The 13,034-nt window shown below is 42.2% G+C and overlaps 2 protein-coding genes across 2 annotated transcripts in view; one reads left to right on the forward strand and one right to left on the reverse strand.

Annotated features, from left to right (window-relative positions):
* Positions 1-13,034, reverse strand: part of adam22 (ADAM metallopeptidase domain 22) — a 51,019-nt gene that overhangs the window by 18,915 nt on the left and 19,070 nt on the right. Inside the window, exons 5-6 of the mRNA XM_061080517.1 lie at positions 12,262-12,344; positions 8,879-8,942 (exon numbers count right to left, since the gene is read on the reverse strand). Of these exons, the coding sequence (XP_060936500.1) occupies positions 8,879-8,942; positions 12,262-12,344 (147 nt within the window). The remainder of the gene's footprint in view (positions 1-8,878; positions 8,943-12,261; positions 12,345-13,034) is intronic.
* Positions 151-4,071, forward strand: cldn12 (claudin 12). Its single transcript, XM_061080518.1, has 3 exons — positions 151-264; positions 1,599-1,859; positions 1,958-4,071. The coding sequence occupies exons 2-3, from the start codon at positions 1,641-1,643 to the stop codon at positions 2,804-2,806; spliced, it is 1,068 nt and encodes a 355-aa protein (XP_060936501.1). The 5' UTR covers positions 151-264; positions 1,599-1,640; the 3' UTR covers positions 2,807-4,071.

The raw sequence follows: 13,034 nt of genomic DNA on the forward strand, positions 1-13,034 counted from the left end.
GTATATATCTCTGCGTAGAGGAGTGAATTGAAGGAAATCTATTTGTTTTGGTTGAACAGAAACAAGACAAGGGTGAGGGTTAACTGGCACCTGTGAGACGCCGCTGAGGGCGGAGACGCTCCTTTTTCTCTGACACCACTTCCTGTTTACTCTCGTAGTGAAGCGGAGTAAAACTTCTCTATCGTCTGAAGCGCGTTAAAGGAGAAATAAGCCGAAATGCCTCTGTCTTCCATCTGAACACGATCTACCTGCTGGACATACACGGTACCGGAGCCTTCCTTCATTGTAGTTACCGTGTTTTAGCTTCATATCTACGCAGACCGGACGCAACAGGTTGCTGTAATGCTAACTCTGTAATGCTAACTCTGTGTGCTGGCTCCGAGCTAGCTGGCTAACGTCACCAGCTAGTCAGTGTTGAATTGGTTATGATGACCCAGTTGTGTATCGGTGTCATATTCAGATAATACGTTCGAGCGAATATAATTGTTGATATACATCGCTGTTGATTGAATTATGGACGATGAGCTAACAGGGCTAACCTGCTGTAACCACTCGGATCGTTAGCTTAGCTTGCTAGGCTAATAAATAGGCTGTTAAGTGTAATAACAGCTTCCTAAATACTAGTTATAACTCAGTGATGCTGGAACGTTAATCACAGTTTGACTTGAATGCACAGTATGTGTTGTTTATATAAGTATATTGCTATAGTTTAATTCAATGTTTTATCACTAACCTCTTGTCATGTATTTTAAGCACTTGTCACCACGTTCACTTCAGAATTAACTTAATTACTTATGTGTAAATTAAGATTAAATCAACCATAGAACCTTAGATAAAATACACAGTTGATTGGACAAGTTACAATGGGTGAGTTAAACCTGGGTCAAAAACATTATTACAACTATATATATACACAATATATATTTTGATCTCATCAAGATTTTCCATCTCTTTAGAACAGACAACACAACAAAGATTTAATCCAAACAATTTCCAAGAATCGTGTAAAAGATCTGATTTAATATTAATGTCGTCACTTCTGAACCAGGATATATGGCATCAAATAATATAAAGAGCCGTGTCTAAGACTGGGAGATTCACATATTCAGCAAGTCACTGTTTCATAGTAAATCTTAAATCAACTCCAAAAGAATCTAGAAGTGAAGTTGTGATAGCGAGGTCAAGTCACGGCTGCAAGCATGCTGTCATCTATATAAAACTCAAGAGTGTCACACAATTGTTAATTGTGTAGCTGTACAGTCTATGCAGTGCACTGCAGTACAGACACTCGGCGACCTCAGCTCTCGAGTCAGCCCCACTGTGTTTGCTAATGAAATGAGAGCATTGTTTCTCTGGGACAGCAGATACTGGGTCAACTTAACTGTGTTGAATACAGGGGGGTTGCCCATAGCTAGGTCAGTCTGTGGCACAGTTAGCTTACTTCAGTACTAATGAGGCCATTCAAAAACTTGTATAACCATGTTTTTTTTCTCATTATAAAGTAAAATAATGCTAAAAATTACATTGAGGCCCTGTTGATTCCCACGACACTGACCAGCTTCTTTCTTTCTCTCTGTCTCACTCTTCCATTCAAACAGGAATTCTCCTCGCAGCCTCAGTTCCTGTCGGCACCAACAACCATGTCGTGCCGGGACATCCATGCCACCAACGCTTTTTCCTTCATCATTGCCTTCGTGTCAGTGGCAGGGCTTGCCGTGGCAACTGTAATCCCACAGTGGCGAGTAACGAGACTCGTCACCTTCAATCGCAACGCTAAGAATATCACGGTGTATGATGGGCTGTGGGCTAAATGTGTGAAACAGGATGGCTTCTCAGGATGCTACTACTATGATTCAGAGGTATTGTTTTCATCAGCTTGCTTCCCTCTCTTTTAGCTGTTTTTCCTGTTATGCTTTGAAGTTGTCCTAACAGAAGTCATATTTTCTCCTATTTCCAGTGGTACTCTAAAGTGGACCAGCTCGATCTGCGGCTCCTGCAGTTCTGTCTGCCTGCAGGCCTGCTGTTCGGCTCGCTGGCCTTGCTGCTGTGCATGTCTGGGATGTGCAAGACCTGCTGCTGCTCAGACAAGCCTGAGCCGGACATCAAAACTCTCAAATTCCTGGTCAACAGTGCGGGCTGTCACCTGGTGGCTGGGACCTTCTTGTTCCTGGGTGGAGCTATCGCCATCACCCCCTCAATGTGGTTCCTGTTCCGCACTAAGGCGCTGAACCTCAGATATGACAACATGTTCTCTGATGGGTTTGCTGTATATGTAGCAATAGGCTGCTCCGGAGGACTAATGCTGGCCGCGCTGCTGATGTTCATGTGGTATTGTATGTGTAAGAAGTTGCCTTCGCCCTTCTGGTTGCCACTGCCGTCCATGTCGACCTCTCTGTCCACTCAGCCTCTCACTGCCAACGGATATCCTCCCTCCCCAGTGTATGGTCCTCAGCCCTTCCCACCACAAGCCTATCCTCCCACAGTCATCGACACGCAGCAGTATGTGCCAACCCACGGATATGCACAAAGTGTGGTTGCCCCTGCACCTACACAAGTGTACATGTCTCAGATGTCTGCTCCGGATGGGTACGGTTCGGAGGTTGGAGGAACCCAGGCCTACAGCTACGCTCCCTCACAGAGCTACGCACCCTCGCAGATCTACGCAACCTCGCAGAGTTATGCACCTTCGCAAAGCTACGCTCCCTCTCAGGGATACGGATCCGGCTACGCAGGCCAACGCTACTCCAGCCGCTCACGCATGTCTGGAATAGAAATCGACATTCCTTTGCTGACACAAGGAGACTAAGAGAAGATAAGTCCTTGAAACCTCTAGTCTTTTAACCTTATTGAGGTTCAACACTGATGAAACTAACAGAGTTTGATGGATGGAAGTTATTAACATGAGAGCTATTAATAGCCTCTAGAGTGACAGTGAATTCAGTCAGTTCAATCCAGGTTTGTAGATTAATGTTTATGTACCTGGAGGTACAATATGAAGGATGATATTTTCATTTAAATATATACGAACACTAAAGCACGGGTGTTAACAACACTGTATTCAGCGTATTGATATAGAAAGGGAAGAAATTCAAGTTTAATTTGGAGCCATAATCACTGAAAGACGCCTCAACTAACTTTTCTTCACTATTTCACCAGAGTACGATCATCACATTATGTTTCCTCTCCTGTTTTGGTGGACAAGGGACCAACTTAGTAGTTACAAGCAAACAGACACCTGCATTTGGTTGGTGGCTTTTTTATAAAATACCACTCTGACTAAACATTCATGAGGCCTCTATGTTTGCTGCCAAAAGTATATTTTTCTGAACTCGTCAGGTTCATGTTAAAGTGAATTGTCCTGGTATCCACTTTATGGAGGTCTTCTGTTATCTCTTCTGTTATCACTACTGAACAAACACTTACTGACCTTATACTATATGTTTTTAAATAGACGCCTACTAACTCACTCACTCGTTTAGTGAATTTTAACATGAATTATTAATAATGTCACACTACCCTGCAAAGAGCTGCTGTTACAGGTTTTAATGCACTAATTATGTGAATGCTATGCCAGTTTACATTGCCTTTGTAATTGTATGGCCTCTAAATAACTATTTATCCATTATTGCAGCATATATGTTGTTTTTTTTACTGCATGTTTATGTGAAAAGGATCATGGCACTAGATCTGTGAGTTCTGTTCAATGTAATGAACTGATGCGGAGCTGTAATATCAGAATAGCAATGGCAGAAATGATAATACTGTTCATTTGCTCTACAGGACATATTATGATCAAATATAAAAGCAGTTGGATACGCCAGATGAAGTGGTGAGAAGTGTTAATTTGTTCTATTAGTACCACTAAACGTCTGCCAACTTAGCTGGAAGTGTGATGTTCAGGATGCTAGTAATCCCAATTTAACAGTCAGTTCAGTTGTTGCCTTTTGTGTGTTTTGCTTAATGAGCACTGATCAATGTAATGTTAATCCTTAATGTTTAGGTTCATGATATTTTAAAATGTTTTTTCTATTCTGTCATTGTTTTGTTTTTATTAAAACAAATCCCAATACATCTGCATGTCTGTTTATGTGTTGAACCAATTTAAATATTCAATATTTGTAATTGCAACAAAAAATAGAGACAGAGAAATCGGTCTCATTTGTAAAGTAATCATGTGAGTTGCTTGTCTCTGTCTCCCTGTCTTTGCAAAAAGCTAAGAGGTGAAACTGGGCATCACCTCAGCCAAACTGAATTACAAATGTGAGGATGTTGATGCTTTCAGCCGGGTTCAGTCTTCACATTTGAACTGATAAATAGTTTGAGAAACCGACACCCTGTGAGGCTCTGGTTTCCCAGAAATGCTGTAAATCCCCATCTGATCACTTCATGACTTAAATCACTGGTGGAATATAAAGTTGTTGCTTCATCACCAATGACAGAGGCTACAGCTGTCCACATTATTATGAACGCAGATATTCTTTTAAGCTTTTCTATGCTCAGAAAGGCCAAGCCAATTAAGAACAGTCAGCGGTCCATTAAAACCCAGCTTTAAGCCGTCAAGTGTTTTGTCTTATCTTTGATGTCGTTTAAGTAGAATGAGCATATGAATGAGAAGCCTGAACTGTGGCTCTCATAATTGGAACCAACTTCCACTTTGATGCGATGCTGACATGTTAGGGTTTAGCAGCTGATGATTAATAAGAACAAAATTAAAAGAAGCTTTTTTATTATTTGTCGTACGTACACACACACAACCAATCAACCATCACTATCAGAGCCATTACTGCTGAATTAACAGTTGTAATAAAGCATTTTCTTGACCAGTGTGGTCTTTGTTCCACAGATCATCCCTCCCAACCAGTCCTTTCTGTCACATAAAATACACTCACAGCATATAGACTCTGCAGGGTGTGTGCAGTGATGGAGATTAAGGGTCTAAACACAGATGGCTCTCATATGTCGTGATACAAAGAGACAGGGGCGGAGCCTGGGTTGCCATGAGAGATGATACCTCAGACACACGCTGCTGGCTCATGAATATAAAGCAGCGAGGGGTAACACACTTTTTATTACCGCTGTCTGGCTGCATGTGTGATTGAACCGGTCCAGGTTTGGCAACATGAAGTTGGCTCGAGGCCACAGGGAGACCCCGACCCCCTTCTTTTTTAAGACACATTCCCAGCTTGTGCTAGTATGGAAAAAAATCTTCCCTTTGGCACAAAATGCTAACAACCCCCAACCACAACCTGCCACCACATCCCCTCTCCATCCTCCAGTTCCCTACCCCCTACAGCTGAGGACAGTTATCAACAGCCTCTCCTCCTTCTTGCCCCTGCAGGTTAGATTGCCACTCGGGATCTAAGGACTGCAACAATAAAAAACGCAGACCAGTTGTTGACAGAATGAGCCGGGATGTTTGGGTATGTTTTACAGAAAATGGAAGAAGCCCAGAGCAATGAAATTAAAAGATATTGGATAAAGTAGATTACCACCCTGTGGTTGTAGGCTTCCGCCAACCAGTGCAGATTCAGTCCACATACATTTAATTTCCACATTCTTATGAGGTCACATTTTACTTTTAAACACTGAAATTGAATCAGGTAATCCTTAAGTCTAGGTGAACATTTTGGCCAAATTTAAAAGGATTCTAACGAGGAGTTCTTAAGAAAACTTGTCCCTGAGGCAAAGAAAGATTTTATTAGGTCACCGTGACCTTGACCTTTAATCCCCGAAAGTCTAATCAGTTCATCCAGGAGTTCAAGTGAACTTTTGTACCAAATTGGAAAAAATGTATCCACTTTCCAGCAACAATTCAATGATATTTGGTATACATTCATTCATACCCCCTCTCAGGATGAATCGTAAAATCTGTGAGACAGAGTCGAACCGTGGACCTGCTCCTCTATGGACCCTGACTTCTATTTATATTAGTTCTGCCTTTATTTTGACAGTTGAGGGAGACAGGAAACATGAGGTGGATAGGGAGTATGATCTGCCACAAAGGGCCCAAGACTGTGTGCAGAACTATTCTTTGTCTCAATCTTCACTGAAAGCAAACAAAAGGAGTTGTTGGGAAGTAACCACAGGATCCCTGAGGTGCAGGTGGATTTGGGCAGCTGTTCACAAAAAATAAAAACACAAAACATATGGTGTTTGCTGCATAAGCAAGCTACCATTACACATCCTCCCTACAAGTTGCCTGCACACACAGACACACACACACACACCCAGGAAGTGCTGGATTTATCAGCCAGATAGTGCCCACACATCAAGTTATTAGGTAGTGAACTTTAATTGTGGCACTACTGTAATCTGCTTGTACACAAGCCTATTTACATAACACGATAAGACACCTTAAAGTCAATTCAGCTGCATGAGGAGACAAGAGCTGCTTGTTCAGGACAAACTGAGCTAATGCATAACTTCTCCTGGCTCGGAGGAAGGAGGGCAGATGGATTTACCATATGGCCGACAGGATCCATGCCGACTCTCCATCTCGACAGCCGCCCCATCTGACCATCACTTTCAAGCAGATCATAACAGCCAGACTCAGTGGTGCATCATGCTGCATCGAAGCTGTTACTCAGTGACATAGTGATATGTGGCTGTTCCAGGCTATAACAGGAACAAGTCTGACCATACAACTTTTTAAAAAAGCACTTAAATTGTTGCAGCAGACATCTGCAGGTCTGTCTGACAAAACTGAGAGGACCACTCACAGACCAGACTGTCGGAGAAAGACAAAGAGATCCGTATTGACTGTGAGGGAAATAGCGAAGAAGAGACGCACCGAATCCCACACGGATGCAGACGGGGAGAGACAGTCAATGTGGACCATCACCCGAGGGGAGCAGACATCCAGAGCTCAGTGCTGACACACTGACAGCCACCGCTGGACTCCAGGGCAGAGCTGTCCCCAGCATCATCCTGCAGACAGGATTCCCTCGTCCAGCCAAAACCAACACAGCTCCAATGGAGGACCATGCCAAGTGCTTGCCAAAAACTCAGTGCGTTTTACATAATTTATCTGAGAGGAACAAATATGTGTGCCAGATGAAATCTAATATTTCAACATTTAAAAATATAGACATGACGGGGAATTTAATTTGTTTTTAGATCATTCACTTAAATCCTATACATACATATTACATCACACTTGATGAGGGGATCATATGTTTGTATGTGCATCTGCAACGTAACAAGTAGCCTACCTGAAGACAAATTTCTCAAATATCTCAAATAATAAAGTAAAGATAACTCAAATCTCATAAGTACTTCAGCAGTTTTTCATGGGCGTCGATTTGCCATCTCAGTTACTGAAATTAGTTTTTCTAGTTTTATTTTCACCCATATTGCTCCCTGTAATACAAACAGTAGCCCTGTTTAATGAACTATTCTTTAATTAATTACACTGTGTATTTGAAATAAAGCACATAAACATATGTTTCCTAAAACTAGATTTGTTGCTTAAATTTTATGATTTATCACAATGAAACTAGCGCAGTTAAAACTTTGATGTGCGTTTACATCACTGTATCCGTTGGAATTGACCTGAACAAGGAGACCACAACACTGTGTCTCTGAAGACAAGCGCCGCAGTAATATTGTGCGATAAGATCTCTCGCTCTCATCACTTGAATAATTCAGTCTCTCCAGAAAAAGTAGGAGAGGAATGACAGAGGCAGAGGAGAGATGACGAAGGAGATGACAGAACAGGAGCAGGTAAAGAAGTCCCTGACCTCTCTTATCTTGTCTCCTTTCGTCCCTTACTGATTAACACCAGACACACTTCTCCTGAACGTTTTAATTAGAGCAGAAAGAAAGTCGCTCGCTCGCACACACACACACACAGTATCAGCAGCTGCTCTCATGCTCACAGCGTCTTTAGACAATCTCAGATCTGTCCCCTTCGTTCCGACCGTAATGCCTTTAATTTGTACTATCTAATTGGCTGTAGGGTTTTCTGCCGTCTGCTGACTTTGTAACTCAGCAAATCCCCTCTGTCCTGAGACCTGTCCGCCGCTCTCTGGGTTCATTAGGAACAGCCGCAGTCGCTGGTTTGTGATCTGTAACTAATACTGGTTTGGTGTCAGGCTCCTCGCGGAACAATAGCTGACCCATGTATGAATCCTGGGACATCAGGAAAACCATTATCATGTATCATCTGCTGAGCACAGTCCTGGCACAGAGAGAATCCCAACTTATGTCCCAGGGGTCGCTTATTCCCTTTCCGGGAGATCAGGTTTTTCCCTACCATGGCAAGACTTAGGCCCGAATTATAGCCGCCTACCAACATGCACATGGTCAGCTGCGGACACTTTGGATGGTTGGTTTTTATATTTTTGTCTGTATATGTTGGCCATGGCACAACAAATTAGAGGCTACACATAAAGTACATCATGTGGAGGTTTACTAATGCTGAAACTATAACACCAGCTTTAGACGCAGCACCAAGGCCTAAATCCAATGAACAGAAAAAAACAATGTATTGGTCCGATTATAAGATCATCACAATAGATAATACACTTTTCAATATGAGAACTGGAACAGACGTAATTGTTTCTTTAGGAACAGAAACGATGAAATGATAAAGAAATTGATTAATTGATCGACACAAATTGGGGGATGTTGGTTGGGATTAATAAAGATGTATTCGAGCTAATCTGATTGTGGTGTGTGGATACGTCGGGGGGGAAAAGGTTGGAGACCACTGCTTTAACAGATTGTCTGACCGCGGACGAGTCACACGAGAGACTAGAGGCAGCTGGACGTGATAGATGAAGAGAGAACAAATTGAAAAATCCCCGTGAGAGGAGCCATCGTCCGCTAGCTCCTACAAAGTGAAAACATTCCCGTGTAAATTTTGCGGAGTACTTACATTGCTGCTGTCCTCTCCTCCAGGTTCAATCATGTAGGTGTGATTGCCATCGAAAAACATCCCACTAAAAGAGAGAGGGGGGAGAGAAGGAGCATCAAAGCACATGTCAGCACCAGTTTCTGCTGTTTTAGTCATCGCTACATGAAATAATGCCTCTGAATTAGCCTCCTCCCCAGCTATCAGTGTGACAGATTAGCCACTTCGGTGGTTGCCCAGGAGCTTGGTGTATATTTGGAGCATTTTTCAGAATTATAACTGTTATGCACTCATACACGTTGCAATTTCTGACAGAAGCCTGGGCCACCCTCACCGCTGTGTTTGGCAAATGGACAGCATAGAGGTGGAGGATGATGTAAAAATGAAAGGTCATCCAATCATTTCAGGTATCCCCCCCACACAGCATAATTTAAAGGTCACCTGAAGTTGTCATCTCTGGAAAATCAACTTGGAGTTTGGAGTGGTTGGACACAAGTCGCCATGACTCAGAGGTCATTGAAAGGGTCAATTGTTGAAAAACATGACTTCACATGAACATCCACTTATCTGCACTTAAAACTGTAAATACATATAACAAGAGAAACTCACACACACTGACACACACACACACACACATCATATGAAAATGAAACCGGGGTCAGAGATCAGTTTCTCATTTAGCAGCTGTTTGAAGGTCTTCTTGTCGCCACCTGCTGTTCGGACATCATCCGTTAATTAACTTTATCTGAAGCTTTTAGGAGATTGCATGGCTGGGTCAAACGGGGAAGTCAGAAGGGTAAACACTGCAGGTACTGACAATCTGTCTTCTCTCCCCCAACTCTCTCTCTCTTCGCTGTTTTCAGATCCTCAACACACATAATTCACCCTCAGCGATTGTTTGTCCTGGTCTAACATTGCACTTGCAGCAGATAACACACAGTTTTGTTGCATAACTATGGACCAGTTTTATACATTTCTTGGTAACCCAAACTAAACAATGGTCATACAATTTTAAGTATAACTCTGAATCAATGAATTGTCAGACCACCACACACCAAACCGCAATGGATCAAATGACGATGTTAAATGGCTCGTTGATACTGACAAACCTACAGATAATGATCATCTGAGTCCGCAGCTCCATATCTTACGAAGATATCTAGGGATTTCCCTGATCATATTTTGGCTGCAAGATTCTTTGGTTAATTTTTCCCTTTTTTTTTCACTAAGAACAGCTCAAACTCACTATACACAACCTGGCCATTTTGGCTAATCTCTATTAACAGCTATCTGGATATTGAAACAGATAAAAAGACAACTGCCGATGACTTTCAGTCAATGTGTTCCACCTCTTTTGCTGTGATTGGTTAAACTACAAACAGAAACCAGAAGACTTCTGGACCAAAAATCTTGTCTCTAGTCCAAATAGTCTTCACATCCACAACCTGAATCTGATTATAGAATGTAACATTAACTTTAAAGCTACACCATATAGTTGTACTAGTGGTAACATCCAAAGCATCCTTGAAAAAAGCCAGGTTCTGAATAAGTAAGTCAGTCATTGCAGTTTAATGTATGCATTTCTGGAAAACAAGGAGGGAATAGGGTTCGTTCTGAATCACTGCTGAGCATTTTCATTTCACTCAAATCTGTAGAACTTGAGTGACGTTTCAAACAGGAACCGGAGTCAATAGTCTACATCCCATTTGATGGATGTTGCCAGGATCACTATCCCTCTGTGGAAAGCTAATAGTAGTATTGCATTGCAGGGTGAAGTTTGTGAGAGAGAAAGAGAGAGAGAGAGCAGAATGTATATTAGGTAAAGTGAAAACCTGACTCAGCATCAGGGAAATATCCTCTCCCTAATGTCCAACCCCCCCCCCCCCCGATACCACTATGGCTTCCCTTAACTCCCTCCCCTCACCAATCTGCACCCTCACGCACACACAGCATATTATGGGTGTTCCTCTGCCTCCTTTGTAATACTAGTGTGTTTCTTTTTATATGTGCATTAAGACTTTCTGAAATGTCAATCAAATTGAAAACACAACTACTAACACTACTGTCACAGATGTTAACAATTACCACAACAGCAGCTTCATAACACCTCGCAGATATATGTTCATGTGACATATATGTGAATATAAATCGGCAGGAAACACCATAATATATATTTTAATCTGTTATGTCCTATACATTAGTGTCATGCTTCTGCAACACATTAGCTGCACTGATTAACTTATGTAATGCGTTTCATTATTTTGTGCATGTAGACATGTAATTTGCTGTGCTCACACATTTCCCAACATGTTTCCATGATCACATGAAATATGCAAATGTTATTAAAAGCCCCGAGATAGGTTTAGTTTATTCAGCAAAAATAAATCTGATTTCCTCCACTTGCCATAACTAGCTGAATAAACATGATATTATGTTGGAAGATATATAACAAGGTTTGATGAGGAAGCCTAGCAACTCAAAAGCGTAATTTGATGTTGTGTCTCTTACAGCTTAAGACTTCATAAAGCTTAGATCTCTCCATCTTTACACCTCACACCTTGAATTTAGAAAAGCTCTTTCTAGGTCGGTTTCCTTTTTACACTGAATTATCTACCAAACAACTTCCTCTTTATATTTGAATGCAATCATTGTTATTCAATTTAAAATGTCCACTCATCACAACTAAATGTGAATAACACAGTCCTCCAGGCCCCAACACTAACAAGCATAACTGACTCACACCTTGAACAAAATAATTATTGTTAATGAACAAATAAACCCGTCAGCAGTGGACTAGTTTTCTCCCCTCTTTGCTTGTACAGTGCAATTCTGCTTCCTTTTCTTTTCGCAATTACTGTTTTTTTTCAAAATATACATATCATTACCACGCAATGGAGGGGTTTTGCCTTATGTTCCCAAATACAGTTTCCTTTCAGTAAAGTGTTTAAGTAACTGTAAAAACCTTAAATACACATGCCTACACAACACATAAATACAGTGTTCATGCATCTCTCCCTGCAAGCCTGCATGCTTCTGATCCGTCTCTCTGATGGGACAAGAGCTGCTTTGGAGCAGAAAGTCTAAAAATAACACGGAGAGGAGAGGAGAGAGATGTCTGAGCAGCACCTGTCTGAGTGAATGATAATCTGTGTACTGAAAAGTGCAGAGAGACAGAGAAGGGCTGGCTAAAACTAATTATGTTGACCTAACGGATAAATGGAAGCAAGGCCCCGGACCTGGACTCACAGCATGAACAATGCTGGCTGAGAAACACACACACACACACACACACACACACACACACACACACACACACACACACACACACACACACACACACACACACACACACACACACACACACACACACACAACATCGCACACATAAGAAGAATAGTTGTACTTACTGCAGTCCATGACAAGTAGAAACAGCCACAAAGGAGTGAGGACTGTCTCTGACCTTCCCCTGGTAGTAGCAGTGCTCTCCTCCCTGTGAGCAAAACACAAACACACACAGATTAAGATCACACACACACAGTCACCTCCTCGAGTGTCTCACGGTGTCAAACACTGAGTGAAATATCCCACTTGCTGCTATCATTTCCATAACCCATTAGCAAATGCGTCCAGAGTGATCAATCACCCATAACTCATTTACAAACACACACAAGTGCAAGCATGATCTGATGTGTGTGTGTATGTGTGTGTGTGTCATTGTGCACTTTAACCCATTTACATCCCACCGTCTCTGTGTTAACTGCTCAGTGACTTTTCCCTTCCCTACTTCTCCACAATAAAAAGCCACAGCATCACGTAAAGAATATTCTGCATCTCTGTTACCGCTGCCCGTCGACCACTCATTCTCTGTCCCCACTCTCCATCTGTCTATATGCAGAGTGTGCACAGTGTGTGCCTCCTCCTCTCCGTGCGAGCATAAACATGCATTTATTTTCAATAGACGTGTATGATGTCTAAGTGTCTAAGTGCTCTGCAGGCCGTCTCTTCCTGGTCCATTTCTTACTGCCTAACAGCCATTAGGCAGGATGCTGGTCTCCCTGAGGAAACCCAGCTTTTATCAGTGGATCAATTTCTGCTCTACAGTCTGATGCTCTGCAGAGAAATGCCGCTACGTCCACTTCTACCTCCACGTCTCTCTGTGGACTTCATCCGTGTCCAACTT

The sequence above is a fragment of the Limanda limanda genome, chromosome 11, assembly GCF_963576545.1.
Source record: "Limanda limanda chromosome 11, fLimLim1.1, whole genome shotgun sequence".
NCBI lineage: Eukaryota > Metazoa > Chordata > Actinopteri > Pleuronectiformes > Pleuronectidae > Limanda > Limanda limanda.